The sequence below is a fragment of the Manihot esculenta genome, chromosome 15 (genome assembly GCF_001659605.2).
Source record: "Manihot esculenta cultivar AM560-2 chromosome 15, M.esculenta_v8, whole genome shotgun sequence".
NCBI lineage: Eukaryota > Viridiplantae > Streptophyta > Magnoliopsida > Malpighiales > Euphorbiaceae > Manihot > Manihot esculenta.
The window spans coordinates 2,755,486-2,781,179 of NC_035175.2; the positions used below are offsets into that span (position 1 = coordinate 2,755,486).

Here is a 25,694-nt window from a genome sequence, read left to right on the forward strand (position 1 = left end):
TTTTCTTAACAAATTACTTCATATATAAATGCCTGGTGCTGGTGGATTGCTGTGGTCCTTAGTACTTGCAAGGTTTGGTTAATATTAAGATAAGGCACGTTCTAAAATTTTAAATATTATTGTTATTAGTAATTAAATAATAATTCATTGATTAATTTTCTTCAGCAACTAAAAGGTTCAGGTTTATTTCAAAAACAAATTTTAAGTAAAAATTATTTACAACTGTAAAATATTTTTTAATTAAAACAGATGTGTTAAATTAAATGTAAAAATATTCTTATAATTTATGCAAGAAAAAAAAATTATATAATGCTTCAAAATATCAAGTAAAATGGATGATGTGGTATTCCAAATCAAGAAAGTTATCAAAGCTGTACTTGAATGTGGGTTTGGTTCGACCCTGTACCACATTTCGGTGCCTAACCACTGGCAATTAACCATAACCAGTTTTTTTTTTTACTTTTTTGGAAAATTATCAGAGCACTTTAAAAAAAAAAAAGCTCCTTTAATTTATTTTTATTTATAAAAAATCAGCATTTTTATAAGAGCAACGAATAATCCTTTGTATTTTATAGCATGATAATAATCTTAAAAGCAAAAAATTTGTTGAGAGCACGAACGTTAATTAACCGATAAAACAGTTAAAAGGTCCGAAGTCCTTGTTTCACTGTTGCTATCAAGAAAAAAAAAATACAAATAAAAAGTTTAATCGAAATTGGCTAAAAACATCGTCAGACACCAATATTATTCAGATACAAAAGTAACATGGCAAAATGGCTGAGTTGAACGTGCAGTGATGTAGCTCAACTGCCAAATATCTTCGATTATATTTAAAAGTTTGAAATAATTATACTTAAAATTATAGTAAATTATAATATTATCAATCAGATTTTGGAATAACTATACGTAAAATTATGCCAAGATCCAGGACAAGGAGAGCATCCCTCCCGATCAGCAGCTGAAGGACGGGCACACTCTCGCTGACTACATCCAGAAGGAATACACTCTTCACCTGGTGCATCGTTTCCAAGGTGGTACCCAGAAGAGAAAGAAGAAGACTCACTCTAAGCCCAAAAGGTCAAGCACTAGAAGAAGAAGAAGAAGAAGAAGGTGAAGCTCGTTGTGCTATAGTTTCTACAAGGTTGAGAGACTCCGGGAAAGTGCAGTTGTTCATTTCGCTTGTGGCGGATCCCAGCCGTTCGCGGCAATGATACTCTTCATCGAGACTGTTCTATGCATCTCTTGCCTTTGTTTGCAGGCGAGGGCTTGAAACCCCTGCTTGGCTCTACCTGGCAATGACGATATGAATACGTGTCAAAGCCAAGCGTGCAAGACCATGTGAGTTTAGATCTTCATCTATACTTTGATATGTAATTTGAACAAAATGAGAAAGTGATATTTTCTTTAGCTGCTAATTACACCTTTTACTCCGCAAATGATAAATTTCTAATTAAGAACACCAATGGAGAGAGTGAGAGAGACAGGAGGAGGAGGAGGAGAAAGATCTTGCAGAAATAAATAAACTGCCAGCTAGTCATTATAGGTGTGCCAACAATGCAGCAAAAATGACATTCACTTGCTAGTTTGAGCGTGAACATCACACGCGATGCTGACAGAATAAATTAGTGTCTGATTTTAATTTCTTTTTATTAGTATAAATATCTCAGAAGTCCACTAATTTAGTAACGTAGTACATTAGACGAAAATCTAAAATTACAAATATGTAATAATGTATTTGGAGTCGTAATTTGTTTAAGCTGAGAAGGGAAGGGCAGTTGTGGAAAAGTAGACAGCAAAGAAGCTACAGCCTACAGGCACAGGTGAGTAGTAGCAGGTGTCATTACAGGCTTGCAAGTTTGCAGCCACAGGTTTTGACCTTCCAATGAACAAGTCATATCTGCGTGTGCGTATGCCTTCAAATTCCTTGTTCAAGAATCAAGAAATGAGGCATTTTGGAGAAGATCATTTTCAAGAAACCTACCCATTCCTGTCTTTAATGCTCAAACGTCTAACCAAATAATATCCACCAACTTGATGAGCCGCATTTACACTTTTTTGCCTTCATTTATGCACATCACGTCTCGATTATCGCCACTCGGGCACGAGTTAGAAATTGGTTGTCAAGAAAATCTTGCACACACGAAATCTCACCCCCACGCCTTTTCTTCTTTACTTGCGGCTCATTAAACATATGACAGCTGGCAAGCGCTTATCTCGCCCTTGATCGTCATTAAAGATTGTTTCATCAAATGTAAACCAATTCAAGTAACATCTTCTATTACTAGGAATTAGTTTAAATTATAAAGGAAAACTTTTATCATACTACTTTTCAATACTAACAAAACTTTTAATGCCAATTAATGAAGGATTATCACATGGCAATTATTAATTAGTTAGTAAACCTCAATGTCTACTCGCTCACGCTTTTTCAGTTGAGAGCTGTTATAGGTTATAGAAAATAAATATGTTAATATAGGAAATAAATATTGATAGATGGGTTAGTTACTTAATTTTAAGGATTGCATAATCATAGGCTTTATTTTTCTTTATGTTTAGATATCGTCTCTCGTGTATAAATAGGTTAGTAATCTCTATTGTGATATATAACAAATTGGTATCAGAGCTTTTCTCATAGAGATTTTTTTCTTTTTCGTAAAGTTTTTAAAAATTTTTTTGGAGACTTAGGGCTCTGTTAATTTGGGTTATCCATAAAGGGTAACATTTGGATCTCACTATCGCTGGAGCCGCCACACCGACTCCTTGTCAGATCTGAGGTTTGTTTGTCGTTCGGGTGTTGGGTGGAGGTATTTTATTTGGTACTGTTCATAGCACTGTTCATCAGCACTGTTCACGGTATTGTTCATCGGCACTATTCATCGGTACTGTTCACGGGTACTGTTCTTCTGATCCTTTGCTATTTTGATTGTTCTGGATTGGTTGTTCTGATGGCTGAAGTTAAAACCACCGTAACTGATGTGATTCCTGTGATGACTAAAATCACGGAACACAAATTAAATGGATCTAATTTTTTAGATTGGAGTAAAACTATCCGTATTTATTTACGAAGTATTGCAATGGATGATCATCTTACCAAGGATCCTCCAACTGATGAAACTCGTAGAGATTGGATGAGGGATGATGCTCGTTTGTTTCTGCAGATCCAAAATTCTATTCATAGTGAGGTGATTAGTCTTATTAATTACTGTGAATTTGTTAAAAAATTAATGGAGTATTTGAAATTTCTGTATTCTGACAAAGAGAATATTTCCTGTATTTATGATGTGTGTAAGGCGTTTTACCGAGTCCAGAAAAATGATAAAACTTTAACATCCTATTTTATGGATTTTAAAAGGGTTTATAAAGAACTTAATGTATTGATGCCCTTTAGTACAGATGTGAAAACTCAACAAGCTCAACGAGAGCAAATGACTGTTATGAGCTTTCTTACAGGTCTCCCTCTAGAGTTTGAGTCAGCTAAATCTCATATTCTTTTTGACTCTGAAATATCATCGTTACATGATGTGTTCATTAGGGTATTGCGTACAAAATCTCTAATTCCTTCACACCCCACTAGTGCCCTTGTTAGCCGCAATGACAGTGGCAGACAGAATAATAGAGGTGGTCAAAGGGGAGGTTTTAATGCTGGTAAAAGATCTCAACATTCTGGGAAAACAGGTTCTACTTCTGACTCAGGAGGAATCATTTGTTATTACTGCCGCGAACCAGGACATACTAAGAAGACATGTCAAAAACTACAGAATAAGAATCAGCGCACACAAATGGCGCATATGGCAGTTGAGGCCCCTTCAGATCAGGGGATTTTGATATCTGAAGATGAGTATGCACAATTCACCCAATACCAGGCATCTCTGAAATCCTCTAATTCCTCCTCTATCACTGCAATTGCCAAGTCAGGTAACTCTACTGCATGTCTTGTGTCTTCATCCTCCAAATGGGTTATTGATTCTGGTGCTACCGAACATATGTCAGGTAATTCTACCCTTTTGTCCAATCTTGAGTCTCATGCATCGACTTCTTATGTTACTCTTGCTGATGGTACTAAATCTTTTGTCATAAGTTCTGGTCATGTCAACTTAACCCCTTCTCTTTCTGTATCCTCTGTGTTATGTCTCCCTAAATTCGCATTTAATTTGCTTTCTGTTAGTAAACTCACTCGTGCATTGAATTGTTGTGCCTCATTCTTTCCTGATCACTGTATTTTTCAGGATCTTTTGACGAAGCAGATTATTGGTAGAGGGCGTGAGTCAGAGGGTCTCTACGTCTTGGATCAGCAACTACCTAGATCACTTGCATGTTCCACGCGTTTAACACCTTTTGTTCATTGTCGTTTGGAGCATCCTTCTCTCTCAGCTTTGAAGAAGTTATATCCACAGTTTCATTCTTTGTCTGTTTTAGATTGTGAGTCTTGTCAATTTGCCAAACATCATCATTTGCCTTCAGTATCTCGAGTTAATAAACGGGCTTCGTCCCCCTTTGAGTTAGTACATTCAGATGTTTGGGGTCCTTGTCCTATTGTGTCTAAGTCTGGCTTTAAGTACTTTGTTACTTTTGTTGATTACTTCTCTCGTACTACTTGGTTATTTTTAATGAAAAGTCGTTCAGAATTATTTTCTTATCTTTTGTGCGTTTTATGCTAAAATTCAAACCCAATTCAATGTTCTCATTCGTATATTGCAAAGTGATAATGCTAAAGAGTATCTCTATGGGGAATTTCAATCTTATTTGTTACAAAAAGGGATTCTTCATCAGTCTTCTTGTAATACCCGGCTAGACTCCGGTATCGGAATTCCTACCGCCCGGTGGAATCTCAGATGTCGAAAGCCTCTAGTGGGGTAAAATCATGTTTTTTGTAAAATTTTTTCATGTTTTTAATGGTTTTAAGTATGAAATTAAATGAGTTTTTGCATGAAAAGTCCTTGGAGGAAAACCCAGGTTCGGCCGCCGAAAGTCAAGTTCGGCCGCCGAACATGCATGCGTTTTGGAGGCACGTTAGGCCCCCGAAAGCATGAGTGAGGGAAGTCCAGGTTCGGCCGCCGAACATGGCATGCATGCGAAGGCACATTCGGCCCCCGAATGTGGCCTGGCCAGCCACCTATAAAAGGGTCACTTAGGTCCGCACGGGCGAGCTTTTTCTCCCCCGTTGTCGGCCAAGGTGAGTCTCCGCCACCCCTCCCTCGATCTCGAGTGTTTTCCTTAGATCTTCCATGATTTTCATGGGTTTTAACTTCTGTTTTGAAGATCTGTAAGTAAAGAGCAAGTTTTGGGTACTTGGAGGTTCAAAGAGCTCAATCTCTCCATCTCCAAGCTAGGATCGCCTTTCCTCTCGTTTCTTTAAGAGGTAAGCTCGGATCCACCCTTGTTATGTGTTTTAAGCAAGCATTAAGTTGTTTTATGGGTAGAGATGCATGCTTAGGCTTGTTGATGAGTTTATGGGTTTTGATGAACAATGTGTGTTGATGTGAGTTGCTTGATGTGTTGTAGATGGGGTTTATGATTGTTTGAGACCCCTAGGAACATGTATGCTTGTGTTTCTGTGTTGTAGAATAGGTTTGTTGCATGTTTGATAAGTTTGGAGGCGAAATGTGCATTGGAAGCCAAGTTTCTGCCCTTTGGCAGAAACCAGGTTCGGCAGCCGAAGGACTTTCGGCCGCCGAACATGGCTAGGAAGGCAGCCTTTCGGCTGCCGAAGCTTGCCCCCGAAAGGGAGACTTTCGTCTCTGTCGGGTAGTTTCGGCCGCCGAAAGTGCCGCCGAACATGCATGAGTTTCGTCTCTGTCTGGGAGTTTCGGCCGCCGAAGGTGCCGCCGAACCTGCCTGACTTTCGGCTCTGGAGGGACTTTCGGCCGCCGAAAGTGCCCTGTTCAGCCATTTCTTGCATGTTTTTATGTGATGTTTTCATGATGTTTTAGGGGGTTTTTGGGGAGCATTTTAGAGTTATGTTCAAGTATGTTTGGTCCCTCATTTGAGTCCACCTGTGTAGGTTCGGACCCGAGGAACCGAGGACCCCAGCAGTGAGTTCAGCTGCTTCGATGTTGTCAAAGTCAGCCAGAGGTGAGTGGAACTAAACTTAATCTTTTAAATTAAATGTTTTATCATGTTTCATGCATCATGATTATGCAATAGGGTGATTGCATTAGTTTCACGAATATGCCGCATTGCATCATGTGTTGTTGATGTGGGTAAATGTTGGATGACCCAATTAGTCCATGACAGGAAGACCAGGACCCTATTCTACGGCCTGGCACGGAAATGAAAGACCAGGACCCCATTCTACGGCCTGGCACGATTGTGGACTCGAAGACCAGGAGCCCAGAGGAGGCCCTAGAATAATGGTAAGTAATGTATGTATGACAGGAAGACCAAGACCCCATGCTACGGCCTGGCACTATGTTAGCTTGGACTAATTGGTGACAAGTTCACCCAACCCTTATGTGAATTGTTTGTGTTATGATGCATTTCATAGAGCATAGTATTTATGTGTTTTAATAGTTCAGCTCACTGGGCTTTTAGCTCACCCCTCTCCCTTTACCCCCAGGCTTGCAGATATAGTATAGCGCGGGAGTCCGGATAGAGTAAAGAAGTCATGATTATGTAATAGCTAGCAATGGACATGATCAAATTGTAATGTGAAAGTACAGCATAGTTATGTAATGAGGTTTATGGATGTTAGTGTGTGCTTGACCATAGATTGTGCTATCCCTTTAATACATAATCTTAGAGATTTTGATGATGTTTATGTAAACCAACTCAACAGATGTATGTCACCCATTGAGGGCACAGATAAGATCCCACAGAGGGATCAAAGTTATGTTTATGTTTATGCACAGGTTGAGTTTGGTTGATGTATATGGAAAGAAAAGTTTTAATTTTTATGTATGTTGTTGATCATGTATGGGATTATACAGGTTTACAGGTTATGTCAGGCTTGCTACGGGTCCCGGCGGCCTTAAGCCGATCTGGATCCTAGCGCCGGTAGCGGTCCGATATCCGGGTCGTTACAGAATGGTATCAGAGCCCTAGGTTCATATGGTCGGACCTAGAGTGTCGGGCTCATAGATGTTATAGAAGGTCAAACACAATAGGAAAAGATCATGTCCACTAGGATAGGATGTGGAGTCCTGTCTTGCATGATGATGTGAAATGCCATGATAATATGCATGTGCATTAATGATATGCTATGATATGTGATGTGTGATGCGGGTTCATGTGTGCCCACATGAACCATATGATGCTAATGTTTATGTGTTGTGTACTGTTTTTCAGAAAACAGGATGAGAGGAACTCGTCGATCAGCAAGATTGACTGGAGTACCACCCGAGGATGAGGGCATGAGCGCCCGTCCTCTAGCATTGCCTAGGGCAATGTCTAGTAGGTCTAACCGAGAAAGAGCAGCAAGAGACCCTAGAAGGTCTTTGGATCTGGGTAGAAGCAGATCAGTCAGAGGAACAGTTCAGGGAGGAATGTCTGAGAGCATGGGGGACGAGATGGATGTAGAGCAGAGGAGGGATGGCAGTCTGGGAGTTAGCATGTCAGAGGAAGGTATGGGAGAGTCCCAAGGAGGCACTCAGGCCTCGGGATTTGTTCAGCCACCTCACTACCCACATTTCTCACAACATCCCGGGTATTCGATGGGAGGTACATCGGATTACCCTAGTTTCACCCCTTATCCTACACAGATGCCATACCCACCATACTACCCACCATACTCTCTGTACCCAATGTATCCACCTTCACCCTACTGTCCAAATCCAGCAAACCCTACCTCAGAAAATGTTGCACCACCTCCACCACCTGCAGAACCAGCAGCCCCAGTTGTTCAGCCACCTAGACCTAGCTCAGCCAGTGGGAGCAAGGTTAAGATGACCGATTACATGAAATTGGGTGCTCCTCAGTATGAAAAAGGGGATGACCCATTGTGTATCTTGAAAGGGTTAAAGTAATCACAAATGAGATTGGGGCTGATGACAGTAGAGCCATTCAGATGGCCGGGTTCACGCTTAAGTGCAAGAAGGCACGGGAGTGGTTCAAGAATTATGTGAAACCGAGAGTGGACAGCATGACTTGGGAAGAGTTTGCAAACGAGTTTGCAGGATGGGCTTTTCCCGATAGTTCAAGGGAGCTAAAGATGATAGAGTTTGAACAGTTAAGGCAGACGGATGAAATGGGTGTGGAGGAGTTCATCGACAGATTTTTGGAGCTGTTGCCTTTTTCTGGGCAGAGTCTGGATATAGATTCGAAGAGGTCAAGGAGGCATGTTATGAAACTCCATTCCAGGTATTCCTCCTTGATCCAGTCAGTGGACAGGGAGAGCTTCCATGCCATAGTAGATATGGCCAGGAAAATGGAGGCCAGTGCCATCGTTCAAGGGACAGTTAAGCAGTCAGTGGCACAGTCTTCCGGTTCTAAAACTCCGGGTGGGGGAAGATTAGATCCCTCTACCCTGAGTGTAGCAGCTTCAGGCAGTAAGAGATGGGGTAAGCCCAAGGGTAAGAAGAACAAGTTCTGGAATAAAGTCAAGTCCAGTCTGGGATTCGGGAGTAGCTCAAGCTCTGGTGCGGATAATGTAGTTTGTGCGAGGTGTGGTAAGCCACACAGGGGAGTATGTCGGTTTGGGACGAACGCCTGTTTCAGATGTGGTCAGGAGGGACATATGGCTCGAGATTGTCCAAGAGCAGTCCCGGTGGCTCAGTCCCAGCAGACAGCTTCAGGCAGTGTAGCGCAGCCAGCAGCTCCAGCCATGACTCAGGCCAGTGGCAGAGGCAGAGGGAGAGGGGCAGCCTCTTCTTCAGCGGGTTTCAGAGGTGAAGGTCCATCAGCTCCAGCACGGATCTTCACAATGACACAGCAGGAGGCAGATGCATCTAACACCGTGGTGGCAGGTAACTTAATTATTGGTTGTTCAGATGTATATGCCTTGATGGACCCTGGTGCATCTCATTCTTTTATCGCTCCGAGAGCGGTGGGGATGTTAGGTCTGATGACTTCCGGGTTAGAGTGTCCTCTCTGGGTCAGTGGACCCAAGTGTGATCCATCTGTGGCAGAGTCAGTCTGCCAGTGTAGTCCTGTGTTTGTTGAGGGGAGATGCTTGTCCACCGACCTAGTGGTTCTAGATTTGACAGATTTTGACGTCATTCTAGGGATGGACTGGTTATCTACCCATGGTGCTACCTTGGACTGCAGGGACAAGGTAGTCAGGTTCAGAGGTCAGGATGGGTCTGAGGTTGTCTTCAGAGGAGACAGGAGTGGTACACCTAGAGGTCTGATATCAGCTCTTCAGGCTCGTAGGTTGCTCAGGAGGGGATGTCAGGGGTATTTGGCTCATGTGAGAGAGCTTAGCAGTCAGGTTAGAGAGCCCGCCTCGGTGCCAGTGGTTAGAGAGTTCTTAGATATGTTCCCAGACGAACTGCCAGGTTTACCACCTGCTAGGGAGATAGAGTTCGAGATAGAACTGATGCCTGGAACCCGACCGATCTCTATCCCTCCCTACAGGATGGCGCCAGCAGAATTGAAAGAGTTGAAGGAGCAGTTGCAGGAGCTGGTAGACAAGGGCTTCATCCGACCGAGTACCTCACCCTGGGGTGCTCCAGTTTTGTTTGTGAGAAAGAAGGATGGATCCCTTAGACTTTGTATCGACTACAGGCAGTTGAACAAAGTCACTACCAAGAACAAGTACCCATTGCCAAGGATCGACGATCTATTCGACCAGCTAACAGGAGCGGGTTGTTTCTCCAAAATAGATCTGAGGTCCGGGTATCATCAGTTGAGGATCAGGGAAGAGGACGTGCCAAAGACGGCTTTCAGGACCAGATATGGGCATTTTGAGTTCCTTGTGATACCGTTCGGGTTAACCAACGCCCCTGCAGCATTCATAGATCTCATGAACAGAGTGTTTAGCCAGTACCTGGATCACTTTGTTATTGTCTTCATAGATGATATCTTAGTGTATTCCAGGAATGCAGAGGAGCATACCCATCATCTGAGGTTGGTTCTACAGACCTTGAGGGAACATGGCTTGTATGCCAAGTTCTCCAAGTGTGAGTTCTGGCTAAAGAGCATTTCGTTCTTGGGGCATGTAGTGTCAGAGAATGGGATTGAGGTGGACCCCAAGAAGACAGAAACTGTGGCTAACTGGCCTAGACCTACTTCAGTGACAGAGATTAGAAGTTTCTTGGGTTTGGCAGGTTACTACAGGAGGTTCGTTCAGGACTTCTCGAAAATAGCAGCTCCTCTGACCAGACTAACCAGGAAGAATAAGAAGTTTATGTGGACCGACCAGTGCGAGGAGAGTTTTGAAGAGCTTAAGAAGAGGTTGACTTAAGCACCAGTTTTAGCTCTGCCATCTAGTGATGAGGACTTTACAGTCTTTTGTGATGCGTCTCGTGTGGGACTGGGTTGTGTACTGATGCAAAATGAGAGGGTGATTGCTTATGCTTCTAGGCAGCTAAAGAAGCATGAGTTGAATTACCCCACACACGACCTTGAGATGGCAGCAGTAATCTTTGCACTCAAGATGTAGAGGCACTACCTCTATGGGGTTAAATGTGAGATCTTTACGGATCACAAGAGCCTGCAATACATCCTGAGTCAAAGAGATTTGAACTTGAGACAGAGGAGATGGGTAGAGCTGCTGAGTGACTATGATTGCAAGATCCAGTATCATCCGGGTAAGGCGAATGTCGTGGCGGACGCCCTAAGCCGGAAGTCACTAGGCAGTCTATCCCACATCACGGCAGAGAGGAGACCAGTGGTGAAGGAGTTTTACAAGCTCATTGAGGAAGGTCTACAGTTGGAGTTGTCTGGTACAGGTGCCTTGGTTGCTCAGATGAAAGTGACACCCGTATTTCTGGAGCAGGTGGCTCAGAAACAGCATGAGGACCCAGAGTTAGTGAAGATTGCCTGGACTGTTCAGTCAGGCAAGGACAGTGAGTTCAGATTCGACAATAAGGGGATCCTCCGCTATGGGAGTCGTTTATGTGTACCAGATGACATAGGGCTAAAAGGAGACATTATGAGAGAGGCTCATAATGCAAGATACAGCATTCACCCCGGAGCCACCAAGATGTATCAAGATCTGAAGAAAGTTTATTGGTGGCCAGCTATGAAGAGAGAAGTAGCACAGTTTGTGTCAGCCTGCGAAATATGTCAGAGGGTGAAGCTGGAACATCAGAAGCCGGCTGGAATGTTTAACCCGCTACCTATTCCAGAGTGGAAATGGGAGAATATAGCTATGGATTTCGTAGTGGGGTTACCGGCGACGTCCAACAGATTGGACTCCATATGGGTGATTGTGGACAGACTCACCAAATCTGCTCACTTCATCCCTGTCAGGAGTGGCTATTCTGTGGACAAGTTGGCGCAGGTGTACGTTGATGAGATAGTTAGACTGCATGGGGTTCCTGTTTCCATAGTGTCAGATAGAGGGCCCCAGTTCACCTCCAGGTTTTGGCGGAGTCTGCAGAATGCTATGGGTACTAGGTTGGATTTCAGCACTGCCTTCCACCCACAGACAGACGGACAGTCAGAGAGGACCATCCAGACCATAGAAGATATGCTAAGAATGTGTGTGCTGGACTTTGGCGGTTCTTGGAGGCAGCATCTACCTTTGGTGGAGTTTGCCTACAATAACAGTCATCATGCTAGCATCGGGATGGCTCCATATGAAGCTTTATATGGGAGGAAGTGCAGGTCACCCGTTTGCTGGGAAGAAGTTGGGGAAAAGGCCTTGGCAGGGCCTGAGCTAGTAGAGATCACGAGCAGGGTGGTACCCTTAATCAGAGAGAGAATCAAGACGGCTGCAAGCAGACAGAAGAGTTATGCAGACATCCGCAGAAGACTAGTAGAGTTTCAGGAGGGGGATCTGGTATTGCTCAAGGTGTCTCCAATGAAAGGAGTGGTTCGATTCGGGAAGAAGGGTAAGCTGGCTCCGCGGTACATCGGACCCTTTGAAGTCCTGCAAAGGATTGGGAATGTATCGTACAAGCTGGATTTACCTGCTTCAATGGAGAGAATCCATCCGGTTTTCCATGTTTCTATGTTGAGAAAATTCGTGTCAGATCCGGGCAAGGTTCTTAGTGAGCCTGATGTGGAGATCCAAGAGGATCTCACCTATGTTGAGCAGCCAGTACGGATCCTAGACACCCAGATCAGGAAGCTGAGAAACAAGGAAATCCCGATGGTGAAAGTCCTGTGGAACCACCACAATATGGAAGAATGCACTTGGGAGACACGGGAGTCCATGCTCCGACAATATCCTCATCTCTTTTAAGGTTAGTCTCTATGTGTTTTATGTGTATGATATGTTGTATGCCTTGCATGTGCTAGTTGAGGAACATTCGGGGACGAATGTTCTTAAGGGGGGGAGAATGTAATACCCGGCTAGACTCCGGTATCGGAATTCCTACCGCCCGGTGGAATCTCAGATGTCGGAAGCCTCTAGTGGGGTAAAATCATGTTTTTTGTAAAATGTTTTCATGTTTTTAATGGTTTTAAGTATGAAATTAAATGAGTTTTTGCATGAAAAGTCCTTGGAGGAAAACCCAGGTTCGGCCGCCGAAAGTCAAGTTCGGCCGCCGAACATGCATGCGTTTTGGAGGCACGTTAGGCCCCCGAAAGCATGAGTGAGGGAAGTCCAGGTTCGGCCGCCGAACATGGCATGCATGCGGAGGCACATTCGGCCCCCGAATGTGGCCTGGCCAGCCACCTATAAAAGGGTCACTTAGGTCCGCACGGGCGAGCTTTTTCTCCCCCGTTGTCGGCCAAGGTGAGTCTCCGCCACCCCTCCCTCGATCTCGAGTGTTTTCCTTAGATCTTCCATGATTTTCACGGGTTTTAACTTCTGTTTTGAAGATCTGTAAGTAAAGAGCAAGTTTTGGGTACTTGGAGGTTCAAAGAGCTCAATCTCTCCATCTCCAAGCTAAGATCGCCTTTCCTCTCGTTTCTTTAAGAGGTAAGCTCAGATCCACCCTTGTTATGTGTTTTAAGCAAGCATTAAGTTGTTTTATGGGTAGAGATGCATGCTTAGGCTTGTTGATGAGTTTATGGGTTTTGATGTTTTGATGAACAATGTGTGTTGATGTGAGTTGCTTGATGTGTTGTAGATGGGGTTTATGATTGTTTGAGACCCCTAGGAACATGTATGCTTGTGTTTCTGTGTTGTAGAATAGGTTTGTTGCATGTTTGATAAGTTTGGAGGCGAAATGTGCATTGGAAGCCAAGTTTCTGCCCTTTGGCAGAAACCAGGTTCGGCAGCCGAAGGATTTTCGGCCGCCGAACATGGCTGGGAAGACAGCCTTTCGGCTGCCGAAGCTTGCCCCCGAAAGGGAGACTTTCGTCTCTGTCTGGCAGTTTCGGCCGCCGAAAGTGCCGCCGAACATGCATGAGTTTCGTCTCTGTCTGGGAGTTTCGGCCGCCGAAGGTGCAGCCGAACCTGCCTGACTTTCGGCTCTGGAGGGACTTTCGGCCGCCGAACCTGCCGCCGAAAGTGCCCTGTTCAGTCATTTCTTGCATGTTTTTATGTGATGTTTTCATGATGTTTTAGGGGGTTTTTGGGGAGTATTTTAGAGTTATGTTCAAGTATGTTTGGTCCCTCATTTGAGTCCACCTGTGTAGGTTCGAACCCGAGGAACCGAGGACCCCAGCAGTGAGTTCAGCTGCTTCGGTGTTGTCAAAGTCAGCCAGAGGTGAGTGGAACTAAACTTAATCTTTTAAATTAAATGTTTTATCATGTTTCATGCATCATGATTATGCAATAGGGTGATTGCATTAGTTTCACGAATATGCCGCATTGCATCATGTGTTGTTGATGTGGGTAAATGTTGGATGACCCAATTAGTCCATGACAGGAAGACCAGGACCCCATTCTACGGCCTGGCACGGAAATGAAAGACCAGGACCCCATTCTACGGCCTGGCACGATTGTGGACTCGAAGACCAGGAGCCCAGAGGAGGCCCTGGAATAATGGTAAGTAATGTATGTATGACAGGAAGATCAGGACCCCATGCTACGGCCTGGCACTATGTTAGCTTGGACTAATTGGTGACAAGTTCACCCAACCCTTATGTGAATTGTTTGTGTTATGATGCATTTCATAGAGCATAGTATTTATGTGTTTTAATAGTTCAGCTCACTGGGCTTTTAGCTCACCCCTCTCCCTTTACCCCCAGGCTTGCAGGTACAGTATAGCGCGGAAGTCCGGATAGAGTAAAGAAGTCATGATTATGTAATAGCTAGCAATGGACATGATCAAATTGTAATGTGAAAGTACAGCATAGTTATGTAATGAGGTTTATGGATGTTAGTGTGTGCTTGACCATAGATTGTGCTATCCCTTTAATACATGATCTTAGAGATTTTGATGATGTTTATGTAAACCAACTCAACAGATGTATGTCACCCATTGAGGGCACAGATGAGATCTCACAGAGGGATTAAAGTTATGTTTATGTTTATGCACAGGTTGAGTTTGGTTGATGTATATGGAAAGAAAAGTTTTAATTTTTATGTATGTTGTTGATCATGTATGGGATTATACAGGTTTACAGGTTATGTCAGGTTTGCTACGGGTCCCGGCGGCCTTAAGCCGATCTGGATCCTAGCGCCGGTAGCGGTCCGATATCCGGGTCGTTACACTTCTTGTGTTGACACTCCTTCACAAAATGGAGTTGCCGAAAGAAAAAATCGACATCTTCTTGAAGTAGCAAGAGCCCTCTTATTCCAAATGAAAGTACCTAAATGCTTTTGGGCTGATGCTGTATCCACTGCTTGTTTTTTTATTAATCGCATGCCTTCCTCCATTTTTCATGGTGATATCCCTTATAATATTTTGTTTCCCACTAAATCTTTATTTCCTATTGAGCCACGTATCTTTGGGTGTACTTGTTTTGCTCGTGATGTTCGTTCACAGGTTACTAAATTGGATCCCAAAGCACTCAAATGTGTCTTCCTTGGCTACTCTCGACGTCAAAAAGGGTATCGTTGTTTTTCTCCTGATCTGAATCGGTATCTTGTGTCTGCAGATGTAACATTCTTTGAGTCCACTCCGTTTTTTCCACCATCCTCTGTTTATAACACTCAAGGTGAGGAAGATGACATTTTGTTATACATTGTTCGCTCTCTGTCTCCTCAGACTACTCCTACACCTTTCGCTCATGTGCCAGGTCGCCCTCCCATCTTTCATGTGTATTCCAGACGCTTAGAGGACTCTGACTCCGCTCTGCTACCCGCTTCTTCGTCGACAGATCCTGCTCCCACTAATCCTTCACTGTCTCATTTGGATTTGCCCATTGCTCTTCGTAAAGGTAAACGTACTTGCACTTATCCTATTTCAGCTTGTGTCTCTTATGATCAATTATCCTCTTCTTCTCGTTGTTTTGCCATTGCTTTAGATTCTATTTTAGTTTCCAAAACTGTTATTGAGGTTTTATTCGATCCTGGTTGGCGTGCTGCAATGGAAATGATGGCCCTTGACACTAATGGTACTTGGGAGTTGATGTCCTTGCCCCCAGGAAAGCGGGCTATTGGGTGCAAATGGGTGTTGCAGTAAAAGTAAATCCTGATGAATCTGTTGCTCGCCTCAAGGCCCGTTTAGTAGCCAAAGGTTATGCACAAACTTATGGAGTTGACTATTCTGATACATTTTCCCCGGTTGCCAAGCTCGCATCTGTTCGATTGTTTATTTTCTTGGCAGCTACACATGATTGGTCTTTGCATCAACTGGATATTAAAAATGCTTTTCTTCATGGTGATCTTCAGGAGGAGGTTTATATTGAGCAACCACCTGGTTTTGTTGCTCAGAGGGGAGTCAGGCAAGGTTTGTAGACTTCGAAAATCCCTTTATGGCTTGAAACAGAGTCCTCGGGCATGGTTTGACAGGTTTAGTGAGGTGGTCCAACAGTTTGGAATGAAAATGAGTAAGTGTGATCACTCGGTATTTTATAGAAATTCTGATAGTGGAGTAATTTTGCTTGTAGTATATGTGGATGATATCGTTATCATAGGAAGTGATATTGCTGGCATCACATCTCTAAAAGAATTTCTTAAAATACAGTTTCATACAAAGGATTTGGGTTCATTGAAATATTTCTTGGGAATCGAAGTTATGCGGTGTAAGAAAGGCATATTCTTGTCTCAAAGAAAATATGTTCTTAATTTGATAGCATAAATAGGAAAATTGAATGATAAGCCTTGTAGTGCCCCAATGACCCCTAACCTTCAACTTACCACAGAAGACAGTGAGCCATTTTCAGATCCTGAAAGGTATAGAAGATTAGTTGGCAAGTTGAATTATTTGACGGTGACTCGTCCTGATATTGCATATTCAGTGAATGTGGTAAGTCAGTTTATGTCATCTCCTACTGTTGCCTAGTGGGATGCTTTGGAACAGATTCTTTGTTACTTTAAAAGGGACCCCAGGGCAAGGGCTATTCCATGGCAACCATGGGCACTCAAATATTGAATTCTTTTCTGATGCTGATTGGACAGGCTCGAAGGTTGATAGAAGGTCAACTACTAGGTATTGTGTTTTTGTGGGAGGTAACTTAGTCTCATGGAAAAGTAAGAAGCAAAATGTGGTCTCCCGTTCTAGTACTAAATCTGAATATTGAGCCATGGCACAAGCCGTTTGTGAAGTCTTGTGAGTACGTCAACTATTAGAAGAAGTTGGGTTCACAAATTCAGTGCCCGCCAAGTTGTGGTGTGATAATCAAGCAGTTATCCACATTGCCTCCAATCCAGTATTTCACGAGAGGACTAAACACATCGAGATTGATTGTCATTTTGTTCGTGAAAAGGTCCAACAAAAGATAATATCAACATGACATATCCAAACTGGAGAACAATTAGAATATATCTTTACTAAAACTCTAAATGGAACTTGAGTTGATTATATATGTAACAAATTGGGTATGATTAACATTTATGCTCCAACTTGAGAGGGTGTGTTATAAGTTATAGAAAGTAAATATGTTAATATAGGAAGTAAATATTGATAGATGGGTTAGTTACTTAATTTTAGGAATTGCATAATCATAGGCTTGCTTTTTCTTCCTGTTTAGATAACGTCTCTCATGTGTAAATAGATTGTAATCTCTATTATGATATACAACAAATATTATCTTTCTACGAGAGCAAACCATTTTAACCACTAATGAATTGATATTAATGAAAGCATGCTCGCTAGAAAGCTGGCTGTCTGATTCAACCAAAACGAACCCTTTGTTCTACACCTTTTCTAGTTCTTTAAAAACTATACACGGTAACTAGAGTACTGAGTAGAGGAGTTGAGTCTGTCTTTCCTGGTTGGGATGATGGCTCAAATTAAAAAATGCAAGTCGACCAGGAGTTGAAAATGTACCCAACTAATTCTTAAGCTTTACCAGCATAAGGAATGTGCATTTCTAAACCAGCTTGAACATTCTCCAAACGAGAAAATTATGTAATCACTGGAACGAGATACATTAGAGTATGCATCTGCAGCATGTTAATATATTGTTTATTGGAACTTACATTTGACACAACTGAAAGGCTAGCAAAGTTGCTTATTGGCAGTATCAATTGTTGTTCCTCTGACGAGCTAATTCCCGTGCCACCGCCCTTAGTTCCTCTGGTGATGGAGGCCTTGGTCCCTCTGGGGGATAAACAATGTATGGCCGCTTCATTAAAAAAAAAAACTCATTGGTTACGAAAAAAATAAATACAAACGTAGGAGGGGGAAATAAACATAAACAAAGCTGAATGGCGAAGAATTATCCATAGAACCAATTCCAACTAGTTTGGAACAAATGATCAGTTGCTATCATATAAAAGAAAAGAGGGCCTTAAGATTTAAAATTTAAGGACGATAACATGATTTAAACGACATTGCAGAAGGAAAAATAACTGTTACACTGCATAATGAAATAATAGAGCCAAATTCAAGAAATACTGCATGAGAAAACAGAGATATGACTTTATTATCCATTGCTTACCTCCCCCTAACCATGTGAATTGCTGCAAGTTTATACTGAAGCCCATTCTATTAGCAAGAGAAATTGTTAAGAAATACGAACACCAAAACCAACTTCCAAAAGGCAACAATACGACCTCTTAAACAACTCAAAACATATCCAGATTGTATCAAACAACAAATTGGAGAACACAAAATTGGGAAATTAAACCTCTTTCCATTCACCGAACCAATAAAATCTCCAAGCACTTAATTTGTGGTTTCTAGTAGATACAGATAACCTTCACAATTAAAAACATATTGAAATGTTTGTTTGTGACTTAGTTATATGAGATCACAGGATAAAACCTAATCACCCACTTCTCAGTTGTCATCCAGACAGCTAGGCCATTCTAGGAACTAACATAGTAAATGAAATTCTTATTCTTTTACAACAGAAATTTCATTCATAAGCTCACGAACAAATACCTGAACCACAACATAATACTATTAATTCACGTTTCTAATTCCTCCAGCACGATTAATAAATCTCTAAACCCTAGAAACAGATAAACTCAAAAACCTTTCCGAACCAAAATCTAGATAGCATTCTCAATCAACAAAATAATGAAGTTTCGAATAGATATGACTAGAAATAGGGGGGGACAGAGGGAGGGAGAGAGTACATTGCCCATGAATTTCTGTAGATTCTTGGTATTGTTGGCGAAAGTGTACATAAGAATGAGGGGAATGGTCACATACACGCCGAACTTAGCGATCTCCAAAATCCCCTTAGATGCTCCCAGAGACGACATTTTCCCTAGAAAATCTTTGTTTCCCCTGAAAACTCACCAGACAGGAAGATCTCTCGAAAATGGACAAGATATTAGGGCTTATAGCTAGATCTTTGGGCGAGCGCCTACTCTAATGAGCTCACACACTAACAGGCCTAACCTAATATTGAAACGCAGGGCCTACAAATATTGGACTTAAGGGATTAAATCACAATTTTCATGGACATGCTAAATACCTTAATTTTAATTCAGTGATTTTAAATCAGAAAGGGGAATGTATTGACGAGGGGAATTTGTACGGTTACTCGATCTAAAATAAAACAAATTTATTTTAATATAAAAATAAATTAAACTTTATGAAAATTATATATTTTTTATTATAAATTTAATTAAAGTGATTCTTGTTTTTGCAAAGTTAATCATTTTGTAGAAAATATTTTAAATTAATAAAAATTTACGTTTTAGAATATAAATAACATTATTATTAATTGAAAATAATATTTATTCTATTATTTAAAAATATAATATTATATTTATAGTTTAAAATGTTAATATTTCTTATATCTTTAAAATTGGTATCATCTTTTATTAATTTAATATTTTTTCACAAAACAATTATTTTGTAGAAATATATACTATTGCATAAATTTTTATTAATAACCAAGAAAACTCAACTCAACTCAACTCCAGAAAAGGCCATTGAGACTAAAATCTCCATGTCAGAAGACAAATAACCAAGACAACCAAAAATATAAAAGTTCAAATTTAAACTTATTTACAACATAATTAACAAATGTGTATATTTGTGTAGCAAGCAAACCTGCCAAGGTTGAATAATAATTAAACTGCATGTTCCTCACCAAACGACTCCTCATTTCTATGATGCGTGGAAGGCGTAGGGAAGCCCTCAGACCCTTCACTAATTCTACTCAATTGTTGTCTCAATGTTTTTGTTTTATTATTTAAGTTTTGTCTCCTTGCCTTCATAAAACTCGTGTCGCAATCAAGAAAAATAAAAATTGGTTTCCTATGGCTGTTCACCTGCAGCAAGAGGCAGGCTGCGCCGCTGGACTATTCTGCTTTCTGGAAATAGCTCGCCAATGACTAACATTATAAAGCAACAGTTGCTTAAGGTTAATCCCTTGAGAGTTTTAATGTATTATTGAAATAATCAAAGCCCAAATTTGTTTATGTTAATAGTATGATAATGACGTGTAAATCTATTGCTTTTTTATAATTGTCCAACAAGGAAGATAATATCTAATGGGGTGTTGTTATTGGTCCAATTAGATAAGCCATCCAATCGGCATACCTAATGTGATGAGGATTTGGACAAGATGGTAATGGTTAAACCTAGGATTAAAAAATGCCTAAATCATTCATTTCTTATACATAAAATTCCCAACTCGTGGATTATTTAACGTTTTAAGTCTAGATTTTTTTTTTTCTTTCTTACACTGTGGTGGAGACAATATTTGGAAAGGAAGCCCAATACGTCCAATCATGTTCGTTTCCATCCAATAATAATTTATATATCTAATCAATTGAATTGCCTTTTTTTAGCTCACTAATTGAGCCCTTGATTATTAATAAATTTGTTTATTGAGCGATTTTATTAATCAAGTTTTTTTTTTGTCCTATTATATGAGTTTCATTTTATTTTATTTTTATATATAAATAAAATACAATTGTCGAATAATAATTTGTGTATTATATAATAACAAATAATTATAAATAGATGAGATATTTAAATTTCATAATTTATTCACAATAATAAAAAAAATAAATATATTGTTTAATTTACTGATGAGACTTATTGGCCTGCCTAATTCTCCAAGCAAAACTTCAATCAAGCGTGTGATCTGTTGAATAAAGAAAGTGACTGTTTTGTTTGAGTTTGGCAAAATTTTTTTTATAAATATTTTAAAATGAAGTAAAATAAATAAAACATTTTAAATTTCTTATAACTTTAACCCATTTAAAGTGAAGTCAACCAACCGTCATCGAGTTGATAAAATTTTCTTTCCTAAAAAATTCTTCGAATATAATAATAAAGTTAAGAAAAAACTTTTTTATTTTAATTAATTATTTTCATAGACTTTAACATGCTAAACTTTGGTTATTTAGAATAATTTTATATTTTATATTTTATATTTTATATTTTTTTATTACTTATCTAGCTTTCATTATAATTAAAATTAAAATTCCAAACTTTGCAAACTTTAGATGAAAAAGAAATATTATTTGAGAAAATTAATATATAGATATTTTAATTAAACAATAAAAGATTGAGGTGATGTGGAATATCTAAAGACCGGTTAAGGCTGAAGAGGGCCCTCCACAAAAATGTGCGGTCTCTTGTGAAACGTTAATCTTTCATAATCAAAGACAAAAAGATATATCAAATAAAGCCTACTAAGTATCCCTATATTTTAATAACCTACATTTATTTATTTATTTTAAATAATATATAGATTTCAACAATTCATCAGTACCAAATCGATTGATATGGGCACTTCATTCAAAACCACGAATCCATTCCACTGAGTAAATTTGATGTTGCTTATCAAAAACTAGCACAAGAAAAAGTGATATCCCCATTTCTTTCTTTTTTCCCCCCTAAATATATAGATATTTTTCTTAGTTTTCTGTTTTTTTTTTCATTTATATAAAGGCATAATTAACTTGATTTTTTTTTTTAAAAAAAGTTTGGTATAGAAATTTATTAAAACTCAACTCATCATGAAAATATTTAAAAATATGAGTCACGTTTCAAAAATTTAACTTTATTTAAGGGCAATTTGGATTTGATAAAATTTAATTAGTGTACCTTGTATATATATATTTTATATTTTCATTTAGATGAATCTAACGCCGCATGCAAAAATGATAATAATCAGCATGATTCCTTTAGTTTTTTTTTAAATTTTAGCATGTTTCGACCAGTAGGCAGCGGCTGGCTGATAGGCAATTATTTATTTATATCGGTTAAAAACCGACGGAGCGCAATTATTTTGACTCGAAACAGCCGGGTCCCACAGGACCTACAGCGATGACAAACAGGTCCCGTGTTATTTGACGTGGCACATCCTAAGCCGTCCAACTCAGACACAAGTGACGCAACAACTACAGATGTAACATGACAAAGAATGCGACCTCGTAGCTCCCGCCACCAACCAAGCAAGTATGAGACGAGATCCACACCACTCTTCACTGCAGCCGTCAGTGACTATGGAGCAACCCAATTTACCAAAAACTCCCTCAAGTCAATATTTTCCAGGAAAATTTGACTAGAGATCAGAAGGGAATTTCGAGGAAGGAAAAAATTGTAGGGTTGGTTCCTTGGTGGCTGCTTGGATCTGGAATTGCGAACATGGGAGTGGAAAGCTGTAACTATCAGATGAAAAATCTAGCAGATTGTTAGTGATAGCCAGTTAGATTTTATTGATGCTTTTGCATATTGTAGTTGTTCACACAATTGGCAATTGGCACCGCAGAGAGAAAAGGGGAAATGAAGTGGTGTGTTTTTTTTATTAGACTAAAACGCACCAAAGAGAAAAGAGAAAGCGAAAGCCAAAAGTAAAGTTAATTACAATTATTGTTAGTATTAGAATACATTAGGAGGTGAACGTACGGTGATTAGGCAATTTCATGGAATATTGTTTAGTCGTTTTGGAGCGGTTGTACCTTTCGCAAGTAATCTTGTCATGTGTTGGGGTGGGGAGCCTTTTTCCCATTGTTAGAGAAAATTAAATAAAATAATAAAAACTCCCATAAAGGTAAAATTTCATATGATAATTTATTTTATAATTATTTATTACACTTTAAAACATACAATATTTTTAATTTTTATATATAATAAATTATTAAAAAATAAATTCTCATATGAAAAATGATGTTTTTTTAAATAAATTATATTTTAATTCTTAAATTTTAATATAATTAATAAATTAATTCATATATTCTTAAAATCGAATACTTAATTTTTTATTTATTTATTTTTATCATTAAAAAATATAAAAACATTTTTATCATTATTTTTTATATAAATAAATTATACATTAAATTTTAAATTTTAAAATAATTAACAAATCAATCATTGTATTTTTAAAATTAAATCTTAAATTTTTTCATAATTCATTCGTTTAAATTTTAATTTTTTTCATTCATTTTCTATCATTAAAAATATAAAAATATTTTTATAAAAATATTTTTATTTTTTTAAATTAAAAATATTAAAAAGTTAAAATTTCATCTATTTTTTATTATTTATCAAAATTTAAATTTTTTTATTTTTTATTTTTTATTTAAAATAACACTTAAATTTATATTACCTTTTATTCAAATTATCATATTTATGTGTAATTTTATTATTTTTTATTTTTTAATTTTTATTCATTAAAATATTCCAATAATTTATAATTTTAAACTTTTAAACGATACAACCACCTTTAAGTAGTATATATATATTGTCAGAGAAGTAACTTTTAAATAAATGATAGATTTCTATAAATAATATTTTTTAAAAAATTATACTTTTATAAGTTTGATATTAATTTTTAACTAATATTTATAATAGATAAAATAAATATAATTTTAAATGAAATAAATATAGAGATTTAAATATTTAATTTTAAAAATATAAATACTAATATATTGATTATGTTAAAACGTTAAAACTGAAAAAAATAAAATTTAATTTATTTAATATAAAATATTTTACTTTTATTTATAAGAATTTTTTTTAAATAAGAATAAATGAGATTGAGAGAGTAAAATTTGAAATCTTTCGTATTTTCTAACCTACGCTGGATATAACTGTGAGTACAAAAAATTATTATTTCTGTTAATTTTTAATTAATAAAATTATAAATAGAATAATTTTTTATTTATAGAATAATTATAAAAAATTTAAATATTTAATTTTAAAATTACAAAAATGATATAATTAATTATATTAAAATTCACATATTAATGTGTATTTAAACAAAAATGTTAAATGATGGTGTTCCCCTAAGATTGGTTGGGGGGTACTTTGCCCTTTCATGTCAATCTTTTCACAAAAATATATTTTGTATGTTTCTTCTTTATTTTAATCTGTCCATTTATTCCATGTTCATGATTTTGATATTACCATTCTCTCTTTCTCCGCTTGTTTTTTTTTATATATTAATATAAATATATTATCAATTTAAAAATTAATATTATTTATCTATATGGTAAATTTATTTTATTTTTCTATTATCGTAAATCATACATATTTTTTAAGCAATAGTTATTATTTGCTTGTTAATACTTACTATACCATTACTTTAATGTGTATTGAAAAATATAAAATTTATTAATTATAAAATAATTTTTTTAATATGAATTATTTAATTTATAATGAAACAAAAGTAAGTTGTAACAGTCCGGAAACCGAACTGCTATCAGCACTAGGATCCAGATCGGTTTAATGCCGCCGGGACCCATAGTAATCATACACTGTGAACTCTGTGTACCTGTGAAATCCCATACATAATCATACATTTTCTGTAAACATTAAAACTTTTCTCTGTTCCAAGGCTTAACCTGTGCATACACTAACTCTGTACGATAACACCCCTGCTAGAGCTCTCATCTGTGCTCTAGACGGGTCCTCTCATAGCATGTTAAGCCTGATTTTTCATACACACAAAAACACTAAAATCATTTTCATAACAGACCATGTATATACAAAAGGGATTACAACTCATAAGGTCAAGCATCATCTATACAACATACACTATCTATACAATTACATGTCCACACTAGCTATTACATAACTCTTCTCTTTATCTGTACCCTGCTGACCTCTCTGGACTCTGTACCTGCAAGACTGGGGTTGAGGGAGAGGATGAGCTATACTAGCCCAGTGAGTAGTACATATAAAACATGTGATAAAACATGATCTCATGGAATGCATCATAACACAAGTAAATCACATAATCTCAGACGGACTAATTCAAAATTTCCTCACATTGCCCGGCCCGCGAAGGAGCTCCTCAAGTCTTCATTCAGCACCCTATGGTACCGTATGCCCGGCCCTTTCAGGGCTCCTCAGGTCTTCATTTAGGGGGCTAATGAATCCAAGCTACGCCCGATCTGTACATGCACTGATTAATGCAACATCTTCGTGCTTACTAATGCAAACCTACAAACATGGCATAAATAATGCATGAAACATGCTAAAAATGTGTGAGTGCTCATCTTACAAATATTTAGTTCAGTTCCACTCACCTCTGGCTAACTCTGTACTGACTCTGCAGGTTCTGAAATAGTGCTCACTGCTGACCTCCTTGGCTCCTCTGGTCCGTTCCTACACAGGTGGACTGAAATGAGGGACCAAACTAACTCAAGAACATCTCTAAGAAACTCCCCAAAAACCCTCTAAACCATCATAGAACAATCATATAAAACATGCAAAAGAAAGCTGGACAGAGCACTTTCGGCGGCAGGTTCGGCGGCTGAAACTCCCCTCCAGAGACGAAACTCATGCATGTTCGGCGGCACCTTCGGCAGCCGAACGTCTCGTCCAGAGACGAAACTCAACCTTCGACGGCACTTTCGGCGGCCGAACCTTGCCTCCAGAGACGAAAGTCCACATGTTCGGGGGCAAGCTTTGGCAGCCGAAACTGCCTCCACAAGGGGTTCGGCGGCCGAACCTGGTTTTGCCCGCTGGGCAGAACCCTGCTCTGTTTCATGCAAACCTTTCCCCCAAACTTACCCAACATGCATATCAACTACTCCCAACTAGCACATACCATAAAACATGCATAAAAGGGCCTAAAACTCACTTATAACCCCAAGAAACATATCAAACAACACTTAAACATGCTTAAACACAAAATCATGCAAAAACCTCAACCAAAACCCTATTCATGCATACTAGTCATACAACTCCCCTAAAACCTTCAAAAATCAAGAAAGGAAGTTCAGG

At 38.9% G+C, this 25,694-nt stretch overlaps 1 protein-coding gene across 2 annotated transcripts; it reads right to left on the reverse strand.

Annotated features, from left to right (window-relative positions):
* Positions 1–488: 488 nt before the first annotated feature.
* LOC110602478 lies at positions 489–18,895 on the reverse strand. Of its 2 annotated transcripts, XM_043951331.1 has the most exons (3): positions 18,629–18,895; positions 17,525–17,670; positions 489–1,289 (listed from the first exon to the last, which is right to left on the reverse strand). In XM_043951331.1, exons 1-2 carry the CDS (start codon positions 18,755–18,757, stop codon positions 17,569–17,571), a joined length of 231 nt encoding a protein of 76 aa, XP_043807266.1. In that variant the 5' UTR covers positions 18,758–18,895; the 3' UTR covers positions 489–1,289; positions 17,525–17,568. The 2 variants fall into 2 exon arrangements, with proteins under 2 accessions (XP_043807266.1, XP_043807265.1); XM_043951330.1 differs by lacking the exon at positions 489–1,289 and having other exon boundaries at positions 17,426–17,670.
* Positions 18,896–25,694: the final 6,799 nt, after the last annotated feature.